Source organism: Pseudonaja textilis, chromosome 15 (genome assembly GCF_049901715.1).
Source record: "Pseudonaja textilis isolate UNSWEBS1 chromosome 15, rPseTex1.2, whole genome shotgun sequence".
NCBI lineage: Eukaryota > Metazoa > Chordata > Lepidosauria > Squamata > Elapidae > Pseudonaja > Pseudonaja textilis.
This window is the reverse complement of record NC_142004.1, coordinates 10915404-10942928: the sequence shown is the minus strand read 5'-3', so window position 1 is coordinate 10942928 and position 27525 is coordinate 10915404. Positions and strand designations below refer to the sequence as shown.

Genomic DNA, 27525 nt, shown 5'->3' with positions numbered 1-27525 from the left:
CAGAAGGATCGTGTCCTCCTGTAGTATAGGAGGAAAATCACTGGAAGACTTGAACATCAGGTAGTGATCATGGTCGCAATGCTCGGGGTTGACTGTTTACCTGGAAGCCACCAAATCCCACGAATGGGAAGGACAGAAATCTGGTTCAGAGTGATTAAGAGGAAGTCCTAAGCTCCCAGTGTCACGTCTGCCATGGTAAATGCTTCAGCCACCACTTTGGCCCCTGGGAGATACCGCAGAGCGTGAAATTGAATCGATTAAAGTATTGAGTCCAGCCCAGTGGTGGGATTCAATTTTTTTTTTTTTACTACCGGTTCTGTGGGTGTGGCTTGGTGGGCGTGGCAGGGGAAGGAGACTGTAAAATCTCCAGTCGGAGGTGGGATTTGCCAGTCCTCCGAACTTCTCAAAATTGGAAGCTGCCTCCACACACGCAGCTCTTGGTGGATCCTGGGGTCGACTGCTCAGGATCCTCTGCAAAACATTGGGAGCCTGCAATCCTGGTCCTGCGATGGACATGCAGAACCACAGAGCCGACGATTCCCTGCTAGGGAGTTTGCTTGAGGGGACTGGCAGGCATTGAGCTCCAGAGAATAAGAGCCGCTCCTCTATCCACTCACGGCTGCTTTGCAAAGAGCAGCCCAGGAATTGGGAGATAAGTTGCCCCCTTCTTCTCTGTGACCGCTGCTCATGTCACCCTCTATCCTTTTCTTTGATAGGCTAGACAACCCTAGGTCCCTCAACCATTCCTCATCGGGTTTAACCTCCAAACACTTTATCGTCTTTCTTTCTTTCTTTCTCTCTCTCTCTTTTCTCCCAGCTCTTCTCCCCAGCATTAGGATTGGTGTAGTTGTGATACAGGGCCCAAGTGGCAGTGGGCTCTGCAATTTCCATCCCTAAACAATGTGATAGTAAAGCACAAAATCACATGATCACATCGCCTAGCGGTGGTAATCGCAGCAATCCCTGCTGCTGTGATAACTCTAGGACAGCGGCCCCCAACCTTTTTTGTGCCACGGCCCGGTACCAGCATCACAAAATGATCCGCGGCCTGGTACCGGCATCAGCATGCATGACAAGGCAAGGCGAGCGAGTGACTGGCCAGCCAGCCGTCCCCCGCTTCTCCCCACCACCTTCAACTCCTCCTTTGTACCTTTGTCGATGGGCTTCGCTTCGGGACGGCTTCGGGACGGTCGCTCGGCTCGCCTTGCCTTGGGTGCTGAGAGGATCCTCACGCCTTAGTTTTGTCCGAAGCTGCCCCTCCCCTTCGATGAAACTAAGGCGTGAGGATTCCTTCAGGACCCAAACACCGCTTTCCAACCGGAAAAGCTCACCCGGAAGCAGTTTCTCATCGAAACAAGATGGTGGCGCCCAGCAAACCGGAGGCCCGGTAGAAAATGTTCCTGGACCGGTATCGGTCCGGGGCCCGGTGGTTGGGGACCCCTGCTCTAGGATTGCAGAGACCTTAACCAAGGAGCTCCCATGACCATCCCCTGGGAAGAGGCAGCAGTCCCCGGCATGGTGGGTGAATGTCAGCCTTCAAGATTCTTTTCCTTTGCTTCGCATCTTTCGGCTGTCATAAGTAACGGGGGGGAGGAGGAGTGAAATAGTTATGGGAAGCGAGCTGGAGGTTTCCGAAAAAAAACTGTATAAGTTGAGGGGAGGGGAAAGTTTCTTGTTTATGCTTCTTTCTTATGCTATGCATAAGCGCACCACTTTATCAAAATATGTCAAGGTCAACGGATGGATGCCTCGTCATCACCTGGAGATGCCCACATGACGTTATATACAACTTTTAATCGGATGGACAGCTTGAACTGTTGTGGGTGGGAACGTTGCCCTTACTTTGTATATGTGACTTACGCGCTCATTTTCTCAGATTCAGAAATTCTTTTAATGCTACCACTTGACTTTCCAGTAAAAGATACCTTTTCTCTAATTAATTGGGGGGCGGGGGGCTTGGTTTTCTTCCCCCTTTTTTTTGCATTATTTAACCTCTCTTCATTTAATTCGGAGGTGCTTTTAAATTCTTTTTCTTATAAATCCATTAGCTGCCCAGAATTATGTATTTAAATTGGGCAGCTTGTAAATAACTATATAACCCTAATCTTTTTTTTCCATCTTGCAGCATAAGAGGTGCAGCTAGTTGCATACGGACAAGAAATTGGTGTGTGTTTGTGTGCTTGTATACTCACACCTTTTTAAAGTCAGCATTGATTCCTGGTGAACCAATCACTAATAGGTTTTTGGGGGCAAGTTTTTGAAATGATGTGCCTTCATTCTAGGACTTAGAGCAGGGGTGTCCAACCTTGGCAACTTTAAGACTTGTGGACTTCAACTCCCAGAATTCCTCAGCCAGCTGGCTGAGGAATTCTGGGAGTTGAAGTCCACAAATCTTAAAGCTGTCACGGTTGGACACCCCTGACTTAGAGAGAGTGAGTGGCCCAAAGTCACCCAGGTGCCTTCGTGTCTAAGGCAGGACTAAAACTCACCATCTCCCAGTTTCTAGCCTGGCGCCTCACTACAACAAACTGGCTATATTCCGAATGATTGCTATCACTTCCGGTTCCATCTTTCTTTGACAAGCTTCTGAGTAGAGAAGGGAGCTCTCGTTTCCATGGCAGGAACAAGACGGGTGTTGGGAGGGCACCGTTTCATTCAGGGTACTTCCATTCGGAGCTTGGACTGGCACATACCGTAGCACTTCCCCCAGCCCCGGGAGGCCATTTTTCATTTTTCAGGTTTGATAAAGGGAGGAGGAAATGAGGATTTTTACACCGTGAAGAAGAACCCCACGTTATCCTCATGGAGAAAAAGAATGCCATGATCCAGTCTCCTGGGTGAGCTGTTCTCTCTCTTTTGAAGCTACAACTTAGTGGATATGATTTCCTCAGGACACACCCAAGCGTTGTCACGGGGCCGATCTCCAAAGTTACGCTTCACAAACTCTTCGGAGATTTCTAGGAAGCTCTTTCCTTTCGTCTCTGGGAGGAAAAACCAGGCATAGAGAGCGGTTCCAACACAGACGGTGAAGAAGGGCAGGTAGCAGTAATAGCCAAGGCTTTCCTGAGAGGAGGAGAGAAGAAAGGATCAGCACATAAATTTAGGCTGACAGGGGCATGCAAGCAGAGCCAAAGCTTGTCTGTAAAGGAATCCTTAACAAAAACGAGGCCTCCTTGGTCTGCAGCGCCAACCTGCTAGGAGAGGACATCCTTGGCCGTGTGACTGTGTAGCAATCGGGAGGAGTCACAATTGGATCTAGAACAGGAGGAACACCTAGTCTTGAGTGGGGGGGCTCCTTGAATCCACAGCTAGGACAATCCTTTCCATTGATGGATGGAAAGAACGTCTGCCTAAAAACTCCTCGCTCCCACATGAACTAACGGATGCCTTCCAGAAATATAAAGAGAGAGAGAGCTTACCATCACAAAAGGGAATGCCAGGCCCACCAGAAATAAATTGATCCAGAGCAGAGAACCACTGATTGTGTAAGCAGCCGGGCGGGAGACCTGATCAAAAATCTCCGTGGGTATAATTCCTGTCACGCCAGCTAGAGAAACCATGCAAATTAAATGTTGCTTTCTAAGAAGGAAGATAAAAATACGGCAACATCAGCCCAGTTTTTTTTTACCTTTCCTAAGTCGTGGATGGTGGTTTTTTCCATGCCCCTGTTGAGACCCTGTTGGGGCTCTCGTAACTCACCTGGTCCGATGCCAAAGCTCAGGATGTAGGCAAAGATGCAGGCCATGCTAAGATAAGGCATCCAGTTGAGTTGGTCCTGCAAGGCCGAAAGAGTGGTGGGGCAGGTGAAGGGGGGAGGGTGGGGGGAAATAGGCAAATTAGGAAGTGCCCCGCAGGTGACCCTAGCTAAATTGGAAGCCCCGGGGTCCTTCAACCCAAAGGAACAAAGAGTGGCTCTTACCTGTAGAGACAATGCTACCATGAACAGGATGGCCCAGGTGGCCATGAGGCTGTACCCCCCTATGAGCAGCACCCGTCGCCCAACGCACTCGATGAGGAGATTCTGGAAGGCAGCATTACAGGGGAGCCCCTTAATGGGTGGCCCACCCAGGTTCTCCACAGAGAGATCTTCCCCTCCCGCGTTGAACATATCGATTTCCTGCCCTCCCCTATTGAACAGACACAAAGGAAATTTGTGGGAGGTCGACAGGCTGGTACTTTCTAGAGACTGACTCGGTGATCATCCTCTTGGTTTTGGTCCGCACATTTTGGAATCAGAAGAAGCTACAAGGAAGGCCGTTTACTGAGAAGGATTCGGTTTTTTACGGTGTCATATGGATAATGTGATCCTTCACCCGATTAAAAAGAAGGAGTGGCGCAATATATACAGCTAGCTTTTGCAGTCCTTGAAAGAAGATAGTATCCCAGTCACGTGGCATTCCAAGAGAGACAGACAAGAAGTTTTTCTTCCTATTGGCATTCTGTAAACAAATGGCCCAAATCGAAGGGCTCTTTTCTTATACTGAAAATGTAAAAAAAACTTCACAGCTGCCTCCACACAAGCAGCTCTCGGTGGATCCGGGGCCCGACTGCTCAGGATCCTCCACAAAACATTGGGAGCCTGCAATCCTGGTCCTGCAATGGACATGCAGAGCCACAGAGCCAACAATTCCCTGCTAGGGAGTTTGCTTGAGGGGACTGACAGGCATTGAGCTCCAGAGAATAAGAGCCGCTCCTCTATCCACTCATGGATGCTTTGCAAAGAGCAGCCCAGGAATTGGGCAGATGTCCCTGATAAGGCAGAGAAGGGGCACCTAATAGCCTTGATCATCACCCAGAGCTGAGAAGCTGACAAGCCACTGATATCCCACCTTCAGTTTTTACAAGACCTACGCTCCTGTTTTCCCCACCACACAACAACAAACCTGTGAAATGAGTTGGGCAGAGAGAGTGACTGGCACCATATCACCTAGCCAACATTTTTGCACAAGAGAAATAACAACTCATTGCTCAGTGGCCAACGATCAGCCCATGGGAGAAGCAAAATGGTTAGTCCTCGTACGATGTCACACCAAGCAACACAAAAGAAAAGTTAGTGAGCTGGTCAGGTCAGGCAAAATATAGGAAGAAATTGTGCTGAGATAGAAGGAAGACCAAAGTGCTTTTCAGAACACAAGAGACACCTGGGACCATTTTATTTTAGAGCCTGATAAAGTAAAGCTGATTTACCTGCAAGTCAGAGAATTCACTGGTCATGACTGTGATAAGAATTCTTGTGAAAAGGAAAGGAAGAAAGGCGGCCTTTGGTCCAAACACTTTGCCAATAAGTAGGACCAGCCTGCTCCATTCAGCAAAGGAGAAACATAGCTAAGGTGAATCAGAAGGCAGAAGGATTCAACTTCAAACATAACAGATGGAGGCCTGCAAAACGCTGCAACAGGAAGTTGTTTCATACTTAATGGTGTGATGTTAAAGGCTTAAGTGCACATGTCTAAGTCCCTGCTCAAACCTCAGGTTTATTAGTGCTAATCACAAGCAGTGCTGCTCTTAATACAAACTGTGAATGTGAATACCTGCCTGTCTTTTGGATCCCACTCAAAGTTGATTTTGGGGGTGGGGGTGGGCAGTTGCTGGCATCTAGTCAGGGGGCACTTCCAGTGACGAGGTATCTTTGGTTCTTTTCTTGCAGCCATTTCATCACCCAAACTATGTAATATCATCAGTGTTGGTAAGGAATGGGGTTTGCTCTCAGTGGATATTCTAATGGCTTGCCCTGCCAGTTGTGGAAGTGGTCTTGGAGGTTCTTTGAACTCTTTACTCTTTGGCAGTTTTGGCTTATTTGGCAGTTTTGTGATTGGGGCATTGCTTATGTCTTGATTGTTGATATGATGTTAATCTTGGGGTCAATCTATGTTCATCTAGATCAGGGTGTCCAACCTTGGCAACTTGAAGACTTGGGACTTCAACTCCCAGAATTCCTCAGCCAGCAAAGCTGGCTGAGGAATTCTGGGAGTTGAAGTCCACAAGTCTTCAAGTTGCCAAGGTTGGACACCCTGATCTAGATGCTGATTGCTGACGGGGAAGTATTTTGGTCTTTTTGTTCCCTTTTTGACGTGTTGTCTTTTTTTGCGCAGTATGTAGATGCAGAATCCAGTCTGAGTCGGTCACTGGGACCAAAAGTTTATTATTCTAAGCTTTAGTGAGGGTTTATTCTTCCAAGTTTATGTAGATGTTGTTTCTGTCTGTGTGTCTATTGACGTCTAATTTGTCAGAGTGCCAGGCTTCCAGGAATGAACTAGCATTTTGGGATGTGGTTTGGTCTAGGATGGTTACTGTTTCCCAGTTGAAACTATGGTTAAGTCTGTCCATATGTTGTGACACTAAAGAGTTTTCATTATGTCTTCTGACTGCTAGCTGGTGTTCATGGATGTGTTCTGCTAGTCTTCTGCCTGTTCATCCTACACATTTCAACCCTGAACTACAAATGTTCTACTTATACCGATAAAGACCTTCAGTGGTACCAGGGCCCGAGTCTTTTTATACAACAGTGACAGTGGGATTAGGCTTGACTTCATCAATTGAATTTGAAATCTTCTCCACTCTTTGAGCAGAAAGATACAAACACTTGGAGCTGGAAACTCCAGAACATAGATGTAGAGGCCTCATTCCCTGGAAATCTGTTGTTGAGGCTGCAATTTGTCCCACCCTGCCGCTCCCATCCTGATCACATCAACACTGATCACTCAGGATTTGGTTAAGGGCCTCATTGTGAGATATATATCATGGATCCCCCAACTGTCCAAGATACTTGCCTACATGTTGAGTGACCCATTAAGTTGGGATCTCAAAACACAGAGAGAAACCAAGATTGCCCTAGCTCAGGGGTTCCCAACCTGGGGTGCTCATACCCCCTGGGGGTGCGAGACGATATTCCAGGGGGTGCGAGAAAAGTCCAGGTAAATAATAGGATATTGGCTATACGTTGGCATTTTTATTTATTATGCAATGGATTGACTTTGTTTTCATTTTAGAGTTAAGTATCGTTATTTAGTGGCCGTCACATACATAGCTGAAAAGATTCAATCCTACCATATATTTAACGCGTTCGGTAGTTTCTAAAGTCTAAATGTCAGGGGGTGTGAGGTTCGAGTGAAATTTCTTTAGGGGTGCGGGGTGAAAAAAAGGTTGGGAACCACTGCCCTAGCTGATACCCAAGATAAACACAGGTGTGACTGATGTGGTGAAGGCTAGAGGGACCTTATCCAGTAACTGACAAGAATACAGCTCCAATGCACCAGTCCAAAGACTTCCCAGATTTACATCAACGACAACAACTATATACATAATTCTCTGGGCCGACAAGATGGGTCTCCTTGAGGGAACAAGAGGAGAGGTGAGAATCACTGGAAGAAGGTGAGAAATTGCAGGTAACACAAGAGAAGGGAGGATGATCCAAAGCAGACCCATTCCGTGCTGTGACAAAAGTTGCCCTGGATACTATTCAGAAATAACAGGCAGCTCTGCAAAGGAGCAGGACTCCTTGCAATAGTCTAGACCAGGGCTCTCCAACCTTGGCAACTTTAAGACTTGTGAACTTCAACAGCAAAGCTGGGAGGAATTCTGGGCATGGAAGTGTACAAGTCTTAAAGTTGCCAAGGTTGGAGAGCCCTGGTCTGGATAGAAGACCACCCTGAGTAGGAAGAAAGGGAGATACAATTCTCACGCAAGTCATGGACATGATGAGCTCACAACTCCCGGTGCCAATCACGCTGTACTGGATCTTGTCATACGGAATCCCTGCCTCTTGGAAAACAGACGAAGCGTAGAAGTACATCTGCAGGAATAAAGAATAAAAGCTAGTATCATTGTATCCCTGCTCAACGGAGCCCCTATTGCTGTGTAAAGGAGGTTAATCTGCTTATTAATGAGATAGGAAACTCATGAAAATAGCAATGTAAAGCATCAAAAGCGTATCACAATTTAAGCAGCAAAGAAATATTCCCCCAACTCTTTCTGAAACTCAACTCAAAAAACAATTAGAGGATGCCGACCGCCGCACATTTTAGTGTGCCGCTTGCCAGCAGCCTCCTTAAGGAGAAGCAGCCGGTTCCAGATATCCACCCCACCTCAGTTCCCAGGCCTATTGGGGAAAGGGCATGCAGGACAGCAGTGGGCAGGCTCTGGCCTGGCCGCTGGACTTACAGAATCATTGCCACAGAGCTGCATGGCGCTGCTGAGCACCACCACGGTGATAAACTGCCACCGCACAGCCCGGTTCCTCCAGAGCTCCCAGGGTGCCTTGGCTGCCTGTCCCTGGAGGGCTGCCTGCTCTGCCAGGATTTCTTTCATCTCGCCGCTCAGGTCCTCGCTGCCCCTCAGTTGCTGTAAAGCTGCAAGAAGTCCAAAGGGAGCCTGGTGTCCTTGGGTCCCTGATTCATGGGTTGCCTTAGAACAGGGGAGGTGTCAAACTGGATTTCTTTGAGGGCCAGATCAGCATTGTAGTTCTTCTCCACGGGCTGGCGGCGGGTGGGGGGCGTGCGAGATGGACGGATACCTCCTGCAACACCCTGCTGGCCAAAATAGGGCATGGGGGGTCCACCCAGTCCCACTGTACCTCATTTTCACCCTCCATGGCCTCCTGCAGCACTCTGCTGGCCAAAAATGCAGCCCCATCTTCAGCCTGTTTTTGGGCCGTTTTGGGGCCATTTTCATCCTATTTTCCTTCCATTTTTCAGCCCAGTTTTGGCCTGGCTTTTGGCCAGCAGAGTGCTGCAGGAGGCTGTGGAGGGAAAAAAAAAAAAACAAGGCACGGAGGGCCACACGCAGCCAGTTTCAGCTCCCAGAGACCCGACAGACTGGTCCTTTGATATTTCCAGCACCCCATGGGCCGGATGTGGCCCGCGGGCCTTGAGTTTGATACCCCTGCCTTAGAACATGTTCTCAACATGTTCTGACCCCCTTCAAGAAAAACAGAGCACGTGCAACAACCGCACAGCATCTCACGGCAGAAACATCAGCAGCTGGGTAGGATTTGGGCACAAATTACACAATTTATGCAAGATGGGACCAGATAAAGTCGCCTTTGGGAGAAAAGATGACTTCTGCAGGGTACAAGGATTAATGTAATCCCCACTGGACCTAAAATGGCCTGATGTAATGAGTCTGGTTTCCCCCACAATGTCCCTTTCCCTCCCATGTCCCTATAATGATTTGTTCTCTGGGCTACCCCTCAGGGCAGGAGGCCAATCTGGCCACCCTTTGCTTACCAGCGATGCATGAATCTTGATCTCCTCGGTCGATCAAGAGGTAGCGGGGGCTTTCTGGAGCCCAGGGCAGAAGCATCAACTGGATCAACCCAGGCACCACATTACTGGCTAGAAGGATAGGCCAGCTCTCTTCTGCTCCCAAGATTTCCCTGCGTTAAAATCCAGACTCAGACTTATGGAAACAAATGCAAGGTCTCATTTAACTTACTGGCCAATTGTCATCACAGCTATGCCTCTGCATAAATCCGTACAAAAGAGAGGCAACAGGCCCTTTTGTTGTGTGCTGCCTAGGCTTGGGGAGGACACCTGTCTATTTCAAGGCAGGACACCTGTCTACCCAGCGGCTTTCCGTGTCTAGAGTTTCGTTTAAGGTACAGTGCATAGCCCAGCCCTGGGTACCATACAGCAGGCCCCAAGCACCCCAAGGGTGTGCCTTGTAGATGACACACACACACACACCCCAGGTTGCCCCAGAGTTTTGTGTCTCACCTGAGTCCGGCCACCTGGCCAAGCACAAGGCCGAGGGCTGTGAAAGATGCTGAAGTCATGGCCACAGCTCCCCGGAGCTCCTTGGGTGCGCTCTCCCCCAAATACATGGGCTGGATGCTCATGGCCACTCCTGTGCAGACAAGGTCCCGGTCTCAGAAAGGAAACATTTATTTTATGACATATATTATGACCCCTTGGCTTCTGGTGACCGGGACTGGTCAGCCACCGCTTTTCATGCTAAATGAGTGGATTTTCCAGCCAAAGTTGTATTCTACGAAACCTCTTCCCTTTCCCTTTTCTGCCTCTAAACGAGGCTTTCTGCGCTTCCTTGGTCTCGACCAAACAGGTATCACGGTAGATAGGGAGTCCTTAAGAAAAACCCAAGCCCTGACAATCAATGCAGCTCGTAGAAGAGAGGAATCCCACGGGCGTATCAAGGCCTGCCCATCACCGCTCATGCCATGCATTCTAGACCAGCTGAAGCTTCCAAAGGGTCTTTGAGGTGCATTGCAAGAGCGGACACTAGGGCATCACCGATTGTCCGAAGAGCCTCCTGGTCAAGAAAAAAGACACAACTGGTACTGTAGAAGCTGCTGTGCAAAGACCTTCCTATCCACAGCTATCAGCTGCATATTGAGCAGGAGCTGTGAGTCCATAAAGATCCGGAGATCCTGTACTGCCCTTAAATAAGGAGGTGCTGCTACCCCATCCAAGGTTAAAGATGGAGTATCCTCACGTTCAGTGGCCCTCACATAGAAACATACAATCACAGGATTGGAGATCTTCTAGTCCAACAGCCTGTCCGAGGCAGGAGATTTTATATCCACAACCATTGATAGGATTGACTCAGAGATGGCTCCTCCCTCCCGGACTAATCTTGACAGCCTCATTTGGCCAGTCTGGTGCTAAAAGACATAATTGGGCATCATCAATGTATCCTAGTCACAAGAGTGGAACCAGCCCTCCAAAAATGAAGAGACCCCCCCCTCAAAGGTCTGTCTTCCCATTCCCAATCCTCAGAGCCAGCCAGGAAGGAGACCATGGTTAATAGTATTGAAAGCAACGGAGAGATCGAGAACCTCCCCACCCGCCCGCCACTGGAAGGCAAAGACGGAGGAAGAAAAGCAGATGGATTCTTGGCTCCAGGTTGCATCTCTGACCTCTCTTCAAGGAACAAAACCCTGGTCAGAGACCACAGACTGCTTTTCAAAATGCTGAAGTTGCACATGTATCCGCGCACGTCTTGGACCTACCGGAATTGATGCCAGCAAAAAATCTGCTCAGCAAGATCATTTCAAAAGATTTCGCCAGCCGGCTGAACCCCACCAACAGCGCAGCGAGGGCCACAAATGCGTTATTCAGCAGTAAAGATTTCTTCCTTCGGGGAATCAAGGGAGAAAAGTTTCAAAGGCTTATTTCACTTGGTGTCTCTCTCTTTCCTGGGCCTCTCTGGGGCCATCGTTCAACATCATGGCTGGCTCCTTGTGTTGGCCAGAGTGGAAGAGCGCTTGGGTTCTGCTGCCAAGATCTTCAACAAGGAGTGGCATGTTAATGGATTTTTCCCCCCCCCCAAGTGGATGACTCAGTGGCCACATGGGCATGGTTGGGTAGGCATGGCTGGGTGATTGTGGCCGGGTCACCATGACTAGGTGGGTGTGGTTGGGTGGGTGTAGTCAGCTTGATGTGGGGCAACTCAACGTCATTCACACGACATGGCTGGCTTGCTACATCCTGGTGGGCATGGTTGGGTAGGCATGGCTGGGTGATTGTGGCCGGGTCACCATGACTAGGTGGGTGTGGTTGGGTGGGTGTAGTCAGCTTGATGTGGGGCAACTCAACGTCATTCACACGACATGGCTGGCTTGCTACATCCTGGTGGGCATGGCTGGGTAGGTGCAGTTGGCTTGGCCCTGCTGACTCAGGATGGCTGGGTTGGCATAGAACAAGTTGCACTGGCTAACTTGATGAGGGGACACTCAGTGCCCTGCAAGCATCTCACCTCCCCAAACTGTCAGCTGCCAAGCATGTGTACAAGCACACCCTGCATTCCAAGTTTGGGGGTTTTATCCACAGAGGAAGGAGAAGTCCTTCTCCTCCAAATCCAGGCATGATTGGCAGCTTGTCATCTCAGATGTGAATAAAGGTCTCCAAGCTTGAAATGGTGTGTGTGTGTGCACGCAGCACGCCAAAGGAGATGTTCTTGTCCCAATCCCAGTTATCCGAGTGCTGCTGTTGGTTCCCTGTCTGGTGCCCCCTCCCAGGAAAGCAGGCGGTGGAGAACGATGCTGCTGTGCCCGGAAGTACGGAGGAGAAAGTTTGCAGGAAGCCGTTTCCTCCGTGTAGAGTTGTAATTGCAGGAATGTTCTTATCTTGGATGGCAAACCTCAGATAAGGAGTGTTTACAAGCAATTACAACTCAGGCAAACCAAGTCACTAATGTAAAGGAGGATTAGAGAGAGGAAGTAAACATATGTTAGACTTTAACTAGAGATAATTAATTGTGTTCATTACTATGCTAAACAGTAACGAAAGTTAAGCAGAAACCAAAGTTAACCAATGTTGGAGGATTACTAAAAATGTGTATAAATGCAAGACTCCAATAAAGTTCATCCTGATTCAGTTGATCATGATCAAACACCTCGACTGCCTCGTCATTACAACACTCTGAGTCCAACTTCGGCCTTGACCGATCTCTGGAGAGCAAGGAGAGGAGGCAGGAGAGCAGCGCTCCCTGGTCCTGCACAAGGCAGGCAAATGAAACAAATACTTTTATGAAATAAACAGGTCCCCACATATAATGGATTATTGTACTTACAGTTGTTTAAAGACTTCAGAAACTCTTGACTTAATTCTGAGATTGTTTGATATTCAGTGGACTTTCTCCCCAATTTTGTCTACATTTTTAGCTAGAGTTTCATTAGATATTAACAGATTGCGGCATAATTTACTGCTTAGAAATAGCCACAGCAGGTCTATGCCAGAAAGACAAGTATATTTGCTGCAGGTCATGGATGCAGAATATATAATAGTGTTCATACATTGATCTGTTCTCTCTCTCTCTCTCTCTCTCTCTCTCTCTCTTATATATATATATATATATATATATATATATATATATATATACACACATACACACACACACACACACACACACATATATATATATATATACATATATATATATATATAAATCATCATAAATATTACTGTCATTTCTGGTGCGGATTTACTTTTGGCTAGTTCTAAAAGCAATTGTCCATTTTATATAAGCCAACCTATCAGCAAAGCAGTTATTACAAAAAATTGGCTATGAAGATTATTTTTAAACTAGAGTTGGAAAACATAATGCAGAGGTTTTTAAAGGGGAACAATTGATCATGTCAATGGGTTGAAATTAAACCCTTGCAAGACCGATGGCTCTGGGTTTGGGGTTCATTGGCTCAGGGAGAATTGCTACCTTTGGTCTAGGATGGGGTGGCACTACCCCAAACAGAACCTGTGCGTAATCTGGGGTTTTTCCTGGACTCACGACTCCTACTTGAAGAGCAGGTGGCAGCCGTGGCCAGGAGGGCCTTTGTGCAACTGTCGGTTGTGCACCGGTTACGCCCTTTCCTGGACCAACAGTCCCTACTCACAGTCACTCATGCCCTAGCCCAGCGGTGGCTAACCTTTTTGGGCTCCTGTGCCAAAAATTGTGCATGCACTTGCACACTTGTGCTCACGTGCCAGCACCCAGAAGGCAACGTGTGCCCCGCATGCCCCCTACACATGTGGATGCAATCCCCACCCACCCCTGCCGCCCCCTTACCTGACTGGGCCTCACAGCTGATTTTCGGCTGGTTTGAGGCCTCTTTCACCTCCCAAAGGCTTGAGGAAGGCTTCTGCAGGCTTCTGCAGGCCGAAAACTAGCCCTGTTTCGTCACTTCTGGTATTTTCGGAAAAACAGGAAGTGATGAAACAGGGCTAGTTTTCGGCCTGTCCTGCAGAAGCCTGCAGAAGCCTTCCTCAAGCCTTTGGGAGGCTGAATAAGGCCTCAAATGGGCTGAAAATCAGCTGTGAAGTGTGCGCATGTGCAGTGAGGTAAGTTTGCCTGCAGCTCGCATGCCAGCACAAATGGCTCTGCGTGCCACCTATGGCACGCATGCCATAGGTTCGCCATCATGGCCCTAGTCACTTCCAGTCTTGATTAGTGCAACACGCTCTACATGGGGCTGCCCTTGAAGAGCATCCGGAAGCTCCAGTTGGTGCAAAATGCAGCGGCCCGCGTGGTTTTGTGCAGACCCTGGTGTGCACATGTGTCACCTCTCCTGCAGGAGCTGCATTGGTTGCCGATTTGCTTCCAGGTGCAATTCAGGGTGCTGGTTGTCACCTTTAAAGCCTTTCATGGCTTGGGACCAGGTGATCTGAGAGAACGTCTCCCGCCGATCACATCTACCCGACCCATCAGACCGGGGAGGCAGGGAATGATGATGTGGGTCATTCCGAGGGGGATATACCTGGTGGGACCCAGAAGAAGGGCTTTCTCCATGGTGGCTCCCTCTCCCTGGAATATCATCCCCCCCCCCGAGATTAGAATGGCCCCCACTCTAATACTCTTCTGGAAGGCCCTGAAGACCTGGTTCTGCCAGCGGGCCTGGGGATCCAGAGCGGGAGTGAGCCCATCAAATGGCTCGTGCTGTCATTGGGGCAGGGGGTGGGAGTTGGGGGGGTGATTTTTTTTTCTAGATTTTGTTCTATTGTACTTTATTCATTTATTTGATTATTTGTTACTTTTTATTGCTTTTTTGTTTTTTTATTTTTATTTTTTTTAAATATTTTTTTTAAACATTCTGTAAGCCACCTCGAGTCGCCATGGGCTAATAGGCGGCAATATAAATTCAATCAATCCATCAATCATGTCATTGCTGATCTGCACCAGGACATTGTACAGTCTTCAGGCACTCATTTATAATATATTAAGGATGTCATTTCTTTCTTTCTTTTTCTTGGTTGAAGAAAAGATCTCTGGAGAGAAGAAGGGGTGGCGGGGGAGCTGCGTGAGGGACCCCCTTTCCAGAAGGGCCAACCTTCCTGCTCCCCTGCCTCCTCTCGTTGCTCTCCAGAGATCTGTCAAGGCAGAAGTTGAACCCCTCACCTCCACATGCAGCAATGCCACCCTCCGCTTCCTGCTTTGCCTGGCCAGCCTCCCCTGTGCCTCTTCCTTCTCTCCAGAGATTGGTCAAGGCAGAATTTGGACCCAGAGGAAACGGCTTTTGGCAAACTTTCTCCAGCACGCTTCCACACATATCCTTCTCCACCTCCTGCTTTGACAAGAGGAGGTATCGGACTGGGAAATACCAGCACTCGGATATCTGGGACAAGAACATCTCCTTTGGTGTGCTGGATGCACACACACACACACACACACACACACACACACACACTGCATGTATGCACGTGCTTAGCTGCCAGCAGTTTGGGGAGGTGAGAAACTTGTGGGGCACCAAATTGTTCCCCTGTTGAGTTAGCCAGTGTGACCTGTTCTGTGCTGTCCCGAGGCAGCAGGACTGAGCTGGTTACATCTACCCCGCCATGCCCACCTGGCCAGCTGTACCGAGTCAGCCATGTTGAGTGAGTGGCATTGAGCCAGCCACGTCAAGTCAGCCATGCTCACCCAGCCATGCCCACCTAATTGTGGCGACTGAGCCACGCGACCACCTGGCTGCTGTGAGTCGCCATAAATCCTTTCCCAAGAGCTGAGATAGCAATAGCACATAGACTTCTATACCACTTTACGGTGCTTTACAGCCCTCTCTAAGCAGTTTACAGAGAGCCAGCCTCTTGCCCTCAACAATTTTGAGTCCTCATTTTTACCCTCCTGGGAAGGACGGAAGGTTGAGTCAACCTGGAGCCTGATGAGAATCGAACTGTCAAATTGCAGGCAGCCGGCAGGCAGCAGAAGGAGCCTGCAGTACAGCACTCTAACCACTGCGCCTCCAAGGCTGATGATGCCAACCCCTGAGAGAAATCTGGGCGCAGGAGTGCAGACTGGAAAGCCTCAATGCGTGCCTGGATGCCAATGAAACTCCAGGGGTCTCTGCTTACAGGGCTCCTCCTGGGACCCTGCATTCCTTGGTCTGCAAGCAGCCACACGGGAGGAAAGAGACGGTTGTCCCCATCCCGCCCTCACCCTCCTTAGTTTGCAGCCCTCTGACAAGAACGCTTGTACAGCTAGACTACAACTTCCAGCTCCCAGCTCCATCTGGCAGCGTATGGAGCACCCAGGTTTTCTGCCCCTCACTCCTGACTAGGCTGTATTCATGATCAGGATCATCCAAATGGAACCTGTCAACATGGAGAAAATAGCAGGTTACCAGGATAGAGTTAAGCAGGCAAAAAGGAGCTTCAATGACATTCCATTTGGTTTCATTATACGCAGCTGATAAAGAGAGCTCTCCAGAGTCCAGTATCCAAATGCTTCTCATTGAATCCAGTTCCAGAAGACACCAGGAGACACTCCTCCTGCTGAGAGAGGCTGGCCCAGCCCAGCCCAGACCTCCCAGCCACTCACCTGCCCATCTTCACAGCCATGGGAGCAGCGATTAGTGCACCAACCAGGCCCCCCAAGGGATACACGGAAACAATGAAGGACCAGACCAGCGTGATCATCTTTCCCTCCAAGGCAGCTCCAGTGCGATCCAGCCAGGTTTCATTAATAAAGGACTGGATGAACTACAGGGTGCAGAGAAAAAAATATATATATTGTGTGGGAGAAATTAGAGCTGGATCACACGGAGCCCCCAACCCACTGAAGACCAGCTGCTCTGGGGTCTGCCAGTGTGGCAGTGGGGGAGGGGAGCCATGAAGGAAGGGATCTAAATTGAGTTGCTCCACAAGCTTTGACTCCTGAAAAACTGCAGGAAGATCTGAGAGCTGTCCAGAAGGCCAGTGGCTTAAGGGAAGGGCAGCCATCCCAGTGGCCATTTGCCATTTCTGAATCCCCTGCCCAAGAGGACACGGCTACACATCAGAGGGGTTTGAGGGTATTGTTAGTGTCTCCTGATAGAGGCCCAAGGCCAACCTGTCCTGCTGCCCTTCTTCACCTTGAGAGGTGAGGGGGGCATCTGCCAAGGAACTCACGAGACGGGCCCAAAACCGGGGCAAGGGGGCGGGGAAGGGGCTGAGAGGCTGTCCTTCCTTGGGGGCCTGTTCCAATGAGAGGTGGTCAAGGAGCGTGGTAAGAAAAGGGTTGCCTTACCACAGTGGGGGCGTTGATGATGGTGAGATTGTAGCCATACTGAAAAGTGCCGCCAATCCCAGCTGCGCAGATTGTCAGGATCAGGATCTTACCTTGAACCTGGGGAAGAATCACAGGTAAAGTCTGGCAAGTGCAGCACCTGGGCAGGAAGTGGATGGACCATCATCAGAGCTGAAGACTCCCAAGTGCCCATTGCTGGGATTCACACCCTCCAAGGGAAGGGAGGAGAGAGAGGAAGGGCGGGGAGAGAGGGAGGGAGTTTTCTGTACTCTGTACAGTGATGGATTTGTAAGCTGTACAGATGCAGGTGGATGAACTCCACAAAACATCCATAACAAAGTACTTTTATTGGTTCATCAGGTATCCTCATAACTCACATTTGTGATGAAGTTCTTCTTTAATGACCCATCCTTTGCATATCTGTCTTGTAGGTAAAAGATGGTTATCTCCTAACCTATCTCGTAGTGATAGAAAGCAGCTGCCATGAGTTCGTGAGTTCAGGGAAGGATGAGGAAAACCTCCCCCAACCCATGGAGGGTTAAATGAGTGACCAATCGGGATTACAGATGTGGCCACGTGACATGAACTACATTTCCCAGGATACCTTTCACTATATTTACCATGATGCATTCCCTTAAGGGGACAGGCAAACCGATGGAAAAAGGGAGTGGGACATACTGTAAAAACTGGGGCCACCATAGAAAATAACACAGGCTAAGGGTGATGCTGTATCGCCAGAGTTTCTCATAGGTTGAATGTTCCTATGCCTGCCCCTCGCCCCCTGAATATAATTTAATATTTTATTTCTTAGCTGTCAGTGAAATACTTGTTTTGGCATGGCAGCCATGTCTTAGCAATAAGGACAAATCCATAGTAAACAATAATATTCCCCGGGGACCTGTCCAATCCAGCCTAGCATTTGGGTCCTGTTGGCTAAGGATCATTGTTTGGAGTGGCCTTCATGTCCCCCTATGAACATTCTCTTTCCAGAGATTAGGATGGCTCCCCCTGCTGGCCTTTCTAAAGACCTGCCTCAGGGTCCCATCTCCTGGCTGCATTCGTATAAAGTATTTTAATTTTTGTTCTATATGGTTGTCATCGCTTTTCTTTTTTATTGAATATGGTTTGCAACTCAAGAGTCACTTGTTGAGATAAATGCATTGCATAAATAGATAATTAAATTTAAATGCATGCTTTTCTGACTCTCAGGGACTCTGGGAGTGGCCTGAAGTGCCTGTCCTAAGGACAGCAGCTGTCTGTGCCACCGCCAGAGCTTTTTAGAGAAGGCAGATGGTGCCCCAAGACCACACGCATCGAGGCAAGAAGGCAGGAGATGCTGGAAGCTCCCTGGGTGATGGCACTTCCGTGTCCTGGGTCTAGGAGAAGTAGAAAAAGCAGAGAAAGGGGCAGGTGTTGCGTGGCAGATGCTACAGAATGTATCTCCAACACAGATAGTAAAAAAGATGGCCAGTGCAAGAATGCTCGTAGCTCAGGCTACCTGGTGCTTCATGTAGTCTAGGTACAATTCATTGTTTAAAAATTAAATCACAACATTAAAATCATGGAACCGTGCCAGACAATTGATAATTTTGTTTCTTCCTTTTTAAAAATATGTTTGTAGAAAGAGATGGAATAAGCATTTTGATTTTTAATGACTCTGTTTCCTTTTAAAAATTTTCCCTGTATTTCTTCAGGTTTTTCTGTTTACTAGGTAGTTTAGTATAGTTTTTCTTTATTTCATCTGTTTGAACCAGTACAAGAGATGCTGGATAGAAATAGAATACCTACTAATGTAAGATTTGTGCTATTAAGATTTATAATAGAGGTAAGAATTAGAAAAAGGGAAATATTATGTATATTCTTATATAGTATTTTAAAATTAGTATGTACTGAAAGGTTTAGAAGCTATAAACTGTATTTTGTACACATAAACAACATTATTATGGTTAATAGCATTGTGTATCAAAATACTGAATAATTAATAATATACATGGTGGAACAAACACTACAATGTTAACAACTTTAATTCTAATATGTTACTATAACGATGTGAGTATGATTAATGTAATTAATATAAAATCCCAAGGGAGGAGTATGGAAAACATGCCAAAAATCAACAAGAATTGAAATACTAAAATGAACAAAAGATTATAGATAGAAATATTATACCTATTAATATAACATGTGTAATTTTAAGATTTAGAATAGAGGTAGAAATTTGAGGGGGGAAATATTATTATGCACATTACTGCCATGCCCTTGTTGGAGTCCGATTCTGTGGGGGAGGTCGAGCAGCTGACAGGGAGTGGGAGTGTAGCTCTGGTGGCTGTGGAAGAAACAGGGGAAGGGGCACAGTCCGGCTGGGCATTCAGAGGAAGACCCAGGCCCACCCCCTCTTTATCCTAGGACATGAAGGGAGGAACAGATAAGGGAGCAATGTGGATTACAGGGGAGAAAAAGGCCCTGATCCCTTTTATTAGTTGCAGCTGGAAGAACAGGAAATAAGAAAGGCGTTTGTACACAGCACCTTGCTGGAAGCAAAGCGTGCATTATTTTTGTCATATCTGGCTTTTGGCATCCTCCCAACTGTAGGTGTTGCGTTATCTGTTGGAAGTCTGCAATTTATCATCCTGGTCTGTCGTGTTAATTACTTCAGTGTGGTTTGTGTTGGTTTTTTATTTCTAATTAGCTTTACTTTGAGTTTGGACTTCTTCCGTTCGTAGATTGTTTTTGGAAGAGTTTGATCTCCAGCCGAGGATAACTGGACATTGGGGGCCAAGTTGGAGGCATTAAAGGGAATTTATTCTACTTTTGTGACTTCATTATTTTTGTGTCACACTCCGGGTCATCACAATTACTATATAGTATTTTACAATCAGTATGTAGATGAAAGGGTCAGAAGTTGAAAGATTATTGTATTATGTACAATGTTATTATAATGATGTCTGATTAATATAACTAAGATTACCAAGATTGTCAATATTATCTCTATTATTTGGTATCAAAATTAATGATACCCAGATGCCACGTTGTTTAGGTATTCAATACTTATATATGTATTTAAAAATAAAAAAATATACATATACATATATATATATATATATATATATATATATATATATACATATATATATATATAAAATAAAATGCTGAAGATGAAGAGGAAGGTCAGAGCTGACGTTCTTCTATGCCAGTGATGGCAAACCTTTTAGGTATACATGTCCAGCGTGTGCAATTCCCAAAGGCACGTGGACACACGTTGGTGCACCCATGCATGTGCCGCAGAGACCCAAAGGCCAGCTGGCTGGCAGGAGGCAGGGCATGCCAACAGCAGCTCTGCAAGAGGTGAGATCTTTTTCCTTCGTGAGTTTTTGCTTTATATGCAGGGAAACTTGTTTCTCTATAAACAATGGAGAGAAATCCCACAGAGAAATGTGGTGGAGCTGAACTGGGGCGATGCCGCGTGTGCCCAGAGAGAGGGATCTGCATGCCACCTCTGGCACACGCATGCCATAGGGTTCGCCACCACTGTTCTGTGCTATGTATTACCTGTTGACAGCCTGCCATATGCAACGGAGGGGAGAGATCAGTAGGGTGGAGTAAAGGGAAGGTCAGCGTTAGAAATCAAAACCATGCATCCTGCGAGAATCACTGGCCGTTCCAAGGTCACCCAAAGGAATGCACAAAGACAGGGATTGTTACCCAAACAATGTGTTAGCACCTAATTGGACACTCTTTGATAACCAGGTAGGTGGATGGAATTAAGAAGTTAAGAATGCTTTGGGCACAAAACTCCCAGGCCTAACATTGCCTTTTCTGAAACCCACTTGGCTTCAGTATAAAGTGTACTTTGGGCTAACCACGGGCCTGAGAGTTTTTCTTTTGTAGCTGAGCCAGTTGAGAGGGCTGACAAGAAATTTTACCTTTCAACACGACGACCCAAAAATAATATCTCCAAACCAACAAAAGAATGGCTTCATCAGATCAGTTTTGGGGGAAAGGCCCAGCACAGGACAGAGTTGAATCCAACTGAAAATCTGTGGGGTTGTGACCTCTTTGGTGAGGAGCAGCGGGCGGATTCTCAAGGCAAGACATGCCACACCGAGACGCTCCTATCCCAAAAGTCTGAATGTGGCCATAAAATCCAAAGGTGCCTCAACAAAGTATTAGCTTATCGGTGTCAACTTTATGCAATCACATTATTGTAAGTTTTTTTATTGTCATTTTTGCCCTAAAAGATTTCAGTTTATTTGTACAGTTATATTAAAGGTGGAAAATATTTCGATGTGATTTATCCTGATCAGATTTCTTTTACATCTCAAAAACCTGGCTTTTTAACAGGGATGTGTAGACTTTCTATATCCACTGTACATAAGAGGTTCTATCTACAGCAGTGGCCCCCAACCTTTTTTGTGCCACGGCCCGGTACCGGCATCACAAAATGATCCGCGGCCCGGTACCGGCATCAGCACGCATGACAAGGCAAGGCGAGCTGAGTGACCGGCCAGCCAGCCATCCCCCGCTTCTCCCTGCCACCTTCAACTCCTCCTTTGTACCTTTGTCGATGGGCTTCGCTCCGGGATGGCTTCGGGATGGTCGCTCAGCTTGCCTTGCCTTGGGTGCTGAAAGAATCCTCGCGCCTTAGTTTCAGTTGCAAGCCCCCTCAATGAAACTAAGGCGCGAGGATTCCTTCAGGACCCAAACGCCGCTTTCCAACCTGAAAAGCTCACCCGGAAGCACTTTCTCGTCAAACAAGATGGCGGCGCCCAGTAAACCGGCAGCCTGGTAGGAAATGTTCCACGGACCAGTACCAGTCCGCAGCCGGTGGTTGGGGACCCTGATCTACAGAACTATGTACATAGAACTATGTAAATTAAATTTCTATTTAGTTACATACAAAGGGACTCATTATGGGCTTAAAGCAGTGATGGGATACAATTTTTTTTTACTACCGGTTCTGTGGGTGTGGCTTGGTGGGTGTGGCAGGGAAAGGATACTGTAAAATCTCCATTCCCTCCCCACCCCACTAACCTGCTTTCCAGCTCCGTTCTCCTGGGCAGGGCAACCAAAGAAGACCCAGCCAATCAGCTGGGACTCAATGGGAGGCAGAGAAGAGATGGCATTGGCGGGGCCAGTCAGAGGCGGGATTGACCGGTTCTCCAAACTACTCAACATTTCCGCTACCGGTTCTCCAGAACTGGTCAGAACCTGCTGAATACCCACCTCTGGCTTAAAGCAATGCTTTAAACTTTATTAATAAACAAATCAGAAATGACCCCCTCTTCCCCAACTCCAAGATTCAGTTGCCTTATTCCGTGTGGTGGGTGCAGCGGCTTAACCTTGAAGGCTGGGGGGGACGGGGGGACTCTGGGGAGCGATCTGCCACATTTGACTGGCCCAAAGGGAAGTTTGGGGACTGGCAGCTCCCTAACCTTGTCCTGCAGGGGCTTCCTTTGAGAGGAATTTGATTGTTGCCTAGAGATTTTGTGGTTTTCACATTGCATTTCAGGTGGTTGGAATGTTAAATATCTGAACCTACTCACCAACCTTGAAATCTTGCTACCAGCTCCATGTCTTAAAAGCCACCAGAAGAATGAAACCTCTGTCACTTTTTGTCTTGGAGTAATCCGCATCGGCATTACTGCAGCAAGGCGGATGCTTGGCCAACTTTTAAAAATCACAACTGCGGCTGCTGTTTCCCTTGAGGAGTTTTTCAACTTGTTTTTCAACCAGTTATCTCCCTTGAAGACCAACTTTCCCTCTACCTGGCAGACTGCGGGGCTGTCTTGTTGCTTTGGGGAGTAGCTCCCCTCACCCAGGGAAGTATGATGAGGTCCCCCCCAACTCCTGCAAGCCCTGGGCTTCCCCAGAGGAGTGATTACCCCACTACGTCCCATGGATTTCTGGAAGAATAGCTAAGTCCACCAGCTGATCCCATAAATAAAACTTAAAATTGTACCACTTGCTGAAGTGCGCTCATCCTGCTTGAGATTCGCCCCCGACCAGTCTTGTTGAACCCTTTGGGAAGAATGCTGGAGGACTGTCTGAATCTCTAAGTCAGGAATGTGTGCTTAGTCACCCGTTACACCGTGATACAAACATTTAGCTTGGCAGGTGGGAAGCTGCTCTGAAAGTTTCCACTGAACTGGGAGCAGGAGGCAAGGAGAATGGGAATACTCTAGAAGCCTACAGACTGGGGGACAATGTTGCTCTGAAGCCCCTCCCCAGCCTTGTCGATCAGCTGAAGAGAAAGCATAGTCTGCTAGGGATGTCAGAATCAATGGGGTTCGATGCCGTCCGAGGAAGCCCTGCCTGGTACGTGTGGCTTTCGCAGCTCACGCGCCCTGTACAGCATGAGCAGAACAAGCTTCAGAGCCATGAAACCATGAAAGGCAGAGGGTCTCTGGGGGCTTCTGCTAGAATGTGAGCCTTGCCTTGTCACATCTTCCAGCTCATAATTCACATTATGAATTTAACTTTTCATCTAGAGCGGGGGTGTCAAACTCGCAGCCCGCGGGCCGGATGCCCAGTTTAGAGAAGGGGAAAAATGTCCCGATACATCACGTGATGACGCCGTGACAACATGAGTTTGACACCCTTGATCTAGAGCATTCCCATAACCTTGTAAGGCAGGTTGGGCTGAAAGTCCCAAAGTTTTCATGGCCAAAGATGGTCTTGAACGGGGCTCTCCACAGCCTAGGCCAGAGATGGCTAACCTTTTTGGCACTAAGTGCCCAAAGCACATCTGTGCGTATTCCCAAAATGCAACAAACGTGCACGGCCCACAGCTTCCACTTTGAAATTTAGTAAAAGAGAAAACTTTGCTCTAACCATTGGAGTCTGAGCGTTTCTTTCCTGGATTTTGAATGGAGCAGACTGACATTATTCTGCACCACCATGCATGTACACGTGACATCCCACGTATGCGCAGGCAACACCTCTGCCCCCACCTCTGCGCGCACAACCCATGTGCACCTCACTCCCCCACACATGTGCAGCAGAGATCCTAAGACCAGCTGGCCGGCAGGAGGCCTGTGCTGAACTGGGGCGACAGCTCGCATGCCCAGAGACAGGGCTCTGCATGCCACCTCTGACATGCGTGCCATAGGTTCACCATTACGGGCCTTGGCCATCTGACTCTGAGGTCTGTTGTTCCATAAGTTACTAGAGGTTTGCAATTACTGGACATGATGAAGGTAAGTTGCAATTCAGATAATACATGATGAATTTAAATTGGGGAGAGTTATGTGTCAAAGATTAACCTTACTACCATGCTGCCTCTGGGACAGTAGAGCCATAGCCCACAGGAACAATTTTCTAAGTGGGTTTTTTATTGTCCTGTTGATCTTCCTGTATTTTAAGCTGTAAATTTTACACTACGGTTTCCTGTCCTGTGAGTTACACCTCATTAACCATACACCTTTGCCTAGAGGGCTCCTTTCGTAGGCCAGAGGAGGAGATGTTATGAACACGCACAGTAACTCATGTTTCCAAGGAAGTTCTTTGGGGAAGAGGCTGAGCCCCTCTTCTCTACGAGAACCCCTCAAGTACTGCCAGTCTACTATCAGTCTTTCTCTTCAGTATTCTTCATATCCAGATCAAAATCACAATAGGTGGGACTTTTAAACCGGAGAAACAAACACTACTGAGATTCTGGTTCAAGCATCACACATTCCCTGACAAAACACGCTTTTTGGTTATAAACTACATTTAATTCAAGAATAGAAACAACTACAATGGATATATGCCCACTTTTTTTCCCTTTCTTCTACTAGCAGAAACGTCAGGGGTGTCAAGCTAGATTTCATTGAGGACTGGATCAGCGTTATAATTGTCCTCCAGGGACCGGGGGGAGGAGAGAAAGTTCAGAGACAACTATAATGCTGATCCGACCCACACTGAGGTTCCGGAGCCTTCTGCCACCACCGGACTGGTTGTCAACGAGGACCGCTGGACGTGCTTACTCCGTCCCATTGTCTGTTTTGCCTTGCAGTTAAAGAGCAAGTCGCCGCTAAACCTCTCCTTGGCCCCCTCGTGGTCTTGCCCTTGGCCTGTGGGTGGAGCGTGTTCCCCTCATGTACCTGAGGCACCTTGGCCCTGCGGTGGGCTCCCACCACGGCCGCTCAGCAGACCAGACTAGCCAGAAGTAGGCGAAGCAGCCGTAGAGGTGGAAGAGCATGCGCGGGCCCAGCAAAGATGGGCGGTGGGGAGGGGAGAGGCATACAATCCCGTATGGGACTGGGCAGCCATGGGGCTGGTGGGGATCTGGCTTTCCCGGCTTGGGATGGCCACCTTTTGCCGGCTGAGCCAGGGTGCGCTCTACCACCGTCCACTTGGATTTGCTAGCTGGCCGCTTTGCCTCCTTCAAGCTGGGTGGGCCTGGTGCTCCGGGGGGCAACGGCAGTCGCCTCGTGGACCTGCGCGAGCTGCTGGCAGCCTCGATGGCGCTATAGCAGTGCCGAGGTGTGTCGAGTGTGCGAAGGGAAGATGCTCCTTGCACGGGCCAAGGAGGGGCGAGATGACCAGTAGCGACCTGCTCTCCCACAGCAAGCAAGAAACAAGACAGGATGGAGTAGGTGGGCCAATGGCCTCTGACAGCAGCAGCCGCCCCACAGTCTCCTCACCTTGTCTTGGCCTGCAGCAGAAGTAGCCGGAGACAGAGGCGCAGGGGAGAGGAGGCACACACGGTCTGGCCTCCTGAATGCGCTGGGCAGCCACCTGCCCTGTCCCAGCCACATGGGAATGGGAGCAGGCACATCTGATGGTGTGCATCATGTGCCTCCCTGACTACCTGCTGCCAGTGCTGCCGCTGCCACGTCTGCTTCCTGGAGTGCCAGCTGTGGAACCCCTGCTACCAGACACCTCCCCTGCACACCTGCACATACACACACACCTGAAAGACCATCCTGGAAACGGTAAGGGACTGGCCCATGTCTCTTCAGCCCGGCTCATCCCATCCCACCAGGCACATGTGCGCAGAGGCCCAACCCATGCCACCCCAGTGGGCACACATCTGCACAGGAGGCGGTGGGTGCACGCGCGCACTGGCCTGGCCCACCTCATCCCAGCATGCGCCTGCCTCCTAGGCACATGCGCGCCTGCCAGGATGGCGTGGGCCGGACCTGCACACATGCACGCCTGTCAGGATGGGCCGGGCCGAAGTGACACAGGCTGGCCCCTTACTGTTCTGGGACAGCGGCATGGGCCAGATCCGACCACATTGTGGGCTAGATCTAGCCTGCGGGCTTTGAGCTTGACACCGCTGGTCTACATTATTTCCTACCGTGGAGTTCTTCCCAAGGGAAAAAAATATGTATTTTCTGCCCTTCCCTACTTGGTCAGGGCAGCCGCCTGCAGAGAGAAATAAGTGTCTGGCAACCCCTTTGCTTTTCAATAAACAGCTGCCTGGGTCCATGAATAATAGGAAACTACAATCCTTGGCTTACCAATGGCAACATCCAGAGACAAAACCGAGCATTAGGACTCTGTGGGATTAATGAACCCAACAGAGCATCAGAAGCAGCAATGGTAGCATAAGCAAAAGAGAAGTCCCTTCACCTACATTGTACACACCCAAATGCCCCAAACAGCCCCAACGCACAGCAGCCTAAGGACCTTCTGCAGCAAATGATTGTGCCGGGTAGACGTGGGTGGAAAAGGGTAAATGGGGGAAGCCACAAAGGGTAATTCTCACAAACGTCTCACCTTTATCGTTTTTATAAAATAACTCACGGTGGCGAACAGGCCTAAAGCTCCTCTCTCTCTCTCTTATTTTCTCCACAACTATTTATTTACCCCTGAGATGAGTTGGGCTGAGAGAAACTGGCCCAAAGTCAGTCAGCCAACTTTGCTGCCCAAGGCGGAACTAGAACTCACAGTCTCCCGGTTTTCTAGGTTGCAGCCTTAACCACTCGATCGATTAAATTAAACTCAATCTGTATTTAAAAAAAGAATGAAACATGTAACCATGAAAACCACAGGACTGCTGCAGAGATATCAAAATATAACAAACATGTGGCCATTCAATATAATCAGTATGGCGTAACTTCTTAATGTTTAGCCACAAAGATAGAGATGCTACCAGTCATGGATAGGAAGAAGAGCAATGCTCACTGTGAGATTTTAATTTTTTTTTTTTTAAACAAAGACTTCTTGACTAGAACAACTTTATTATTACATGCTGCCCATTTGGCCTAGAGAAGATTTAGCCTGTTTACAACCAAATAAAAGTGGCGCAGTATAGCAGGGCATAGTAATGCTATAGAAATATTTATTATTTCTTGGAAGCCTTTTCACTGATTTAATTTCCAATTTCCTCCTCCTCTCATATTCTGATTTTTTTTTTGTCATTTACAACTCTAGCATCTCAGGGGCTGGACGTTATAAAGCACAATTCAATGTGTTAATTTATTTTTATTCTACAAACTCCGTTTTTTTTTAAAAAAAAGGCTCCCTGTCCTGAATCTGGCCATTCTGATCAGACCTGAGGTGCGGTCTTGTTCCCCACCCCCACCCCCACTTCCCTGTCCATGTCTTCCCCATCGCCTCCTCGTGACACACGCGTGTGCATGCATG

At 48.2% G+C, this 27525-nt stretch overlaps 1 protein-coding gene across 1 annotated transcript; it reads right to left on the bottom strand.

The window, feature by feature from the left end:
* Positions 1–2786: 2786 nt before the first annotated feature.
* Positions 2787–25722, bottom strand: LOC113447050 (solute carrier family 2, facilitated glucose transporter member 11-like). Its single transcript, XM_087913464.1, has 13 exons — positions 25575–25722; positions 24848–25001; positions 16951–17089; positions 16264–16424; positions 10967–11091; positions 9714–9843; positions 9225–9373; positions 8161–8348; positions 7682–7792; positions 3920–4021; positions 3700–3775; positions 3420–3547; positions 2787–3063 (listed from the first exon to the last, which is right to left on the bottom strand). Exons 1-13 carry the CDS (start codon positions 25720–25722, stop codon positions 2863–2865), a joined length of 1812 nt encoding a protein of 603 aa, XP_087769590.1. The 3' UTR covers positions 2787–2862.
* Between the last annotated feature and the right edge of the window lie 1803 nt (positions 25723–27525).

Coding starts and splice junctions, on each gene's coding strand:
- LOC113447050 (XM_087913464.1), bottom strand. CDS start 25,722: ATGCACACCATCAGATGTGCCTGCTCCCATTCCCATGTGGCTGGGACA. Junction 3,548..3,699: donor GAGCTTTGGCATCGGACCAG/GTGAGTTACGAG, acceptor TGGTTTCTCTAG/CTGGCGTGACAGGAATTATA. Junction 3,064..3,419: donor TGGCATTCCCTTTTGTGATG/GTAAGCTCTCTC, acceptor TCCTCCTCTCAG/GAAAGCCTTGGCTATTACTG.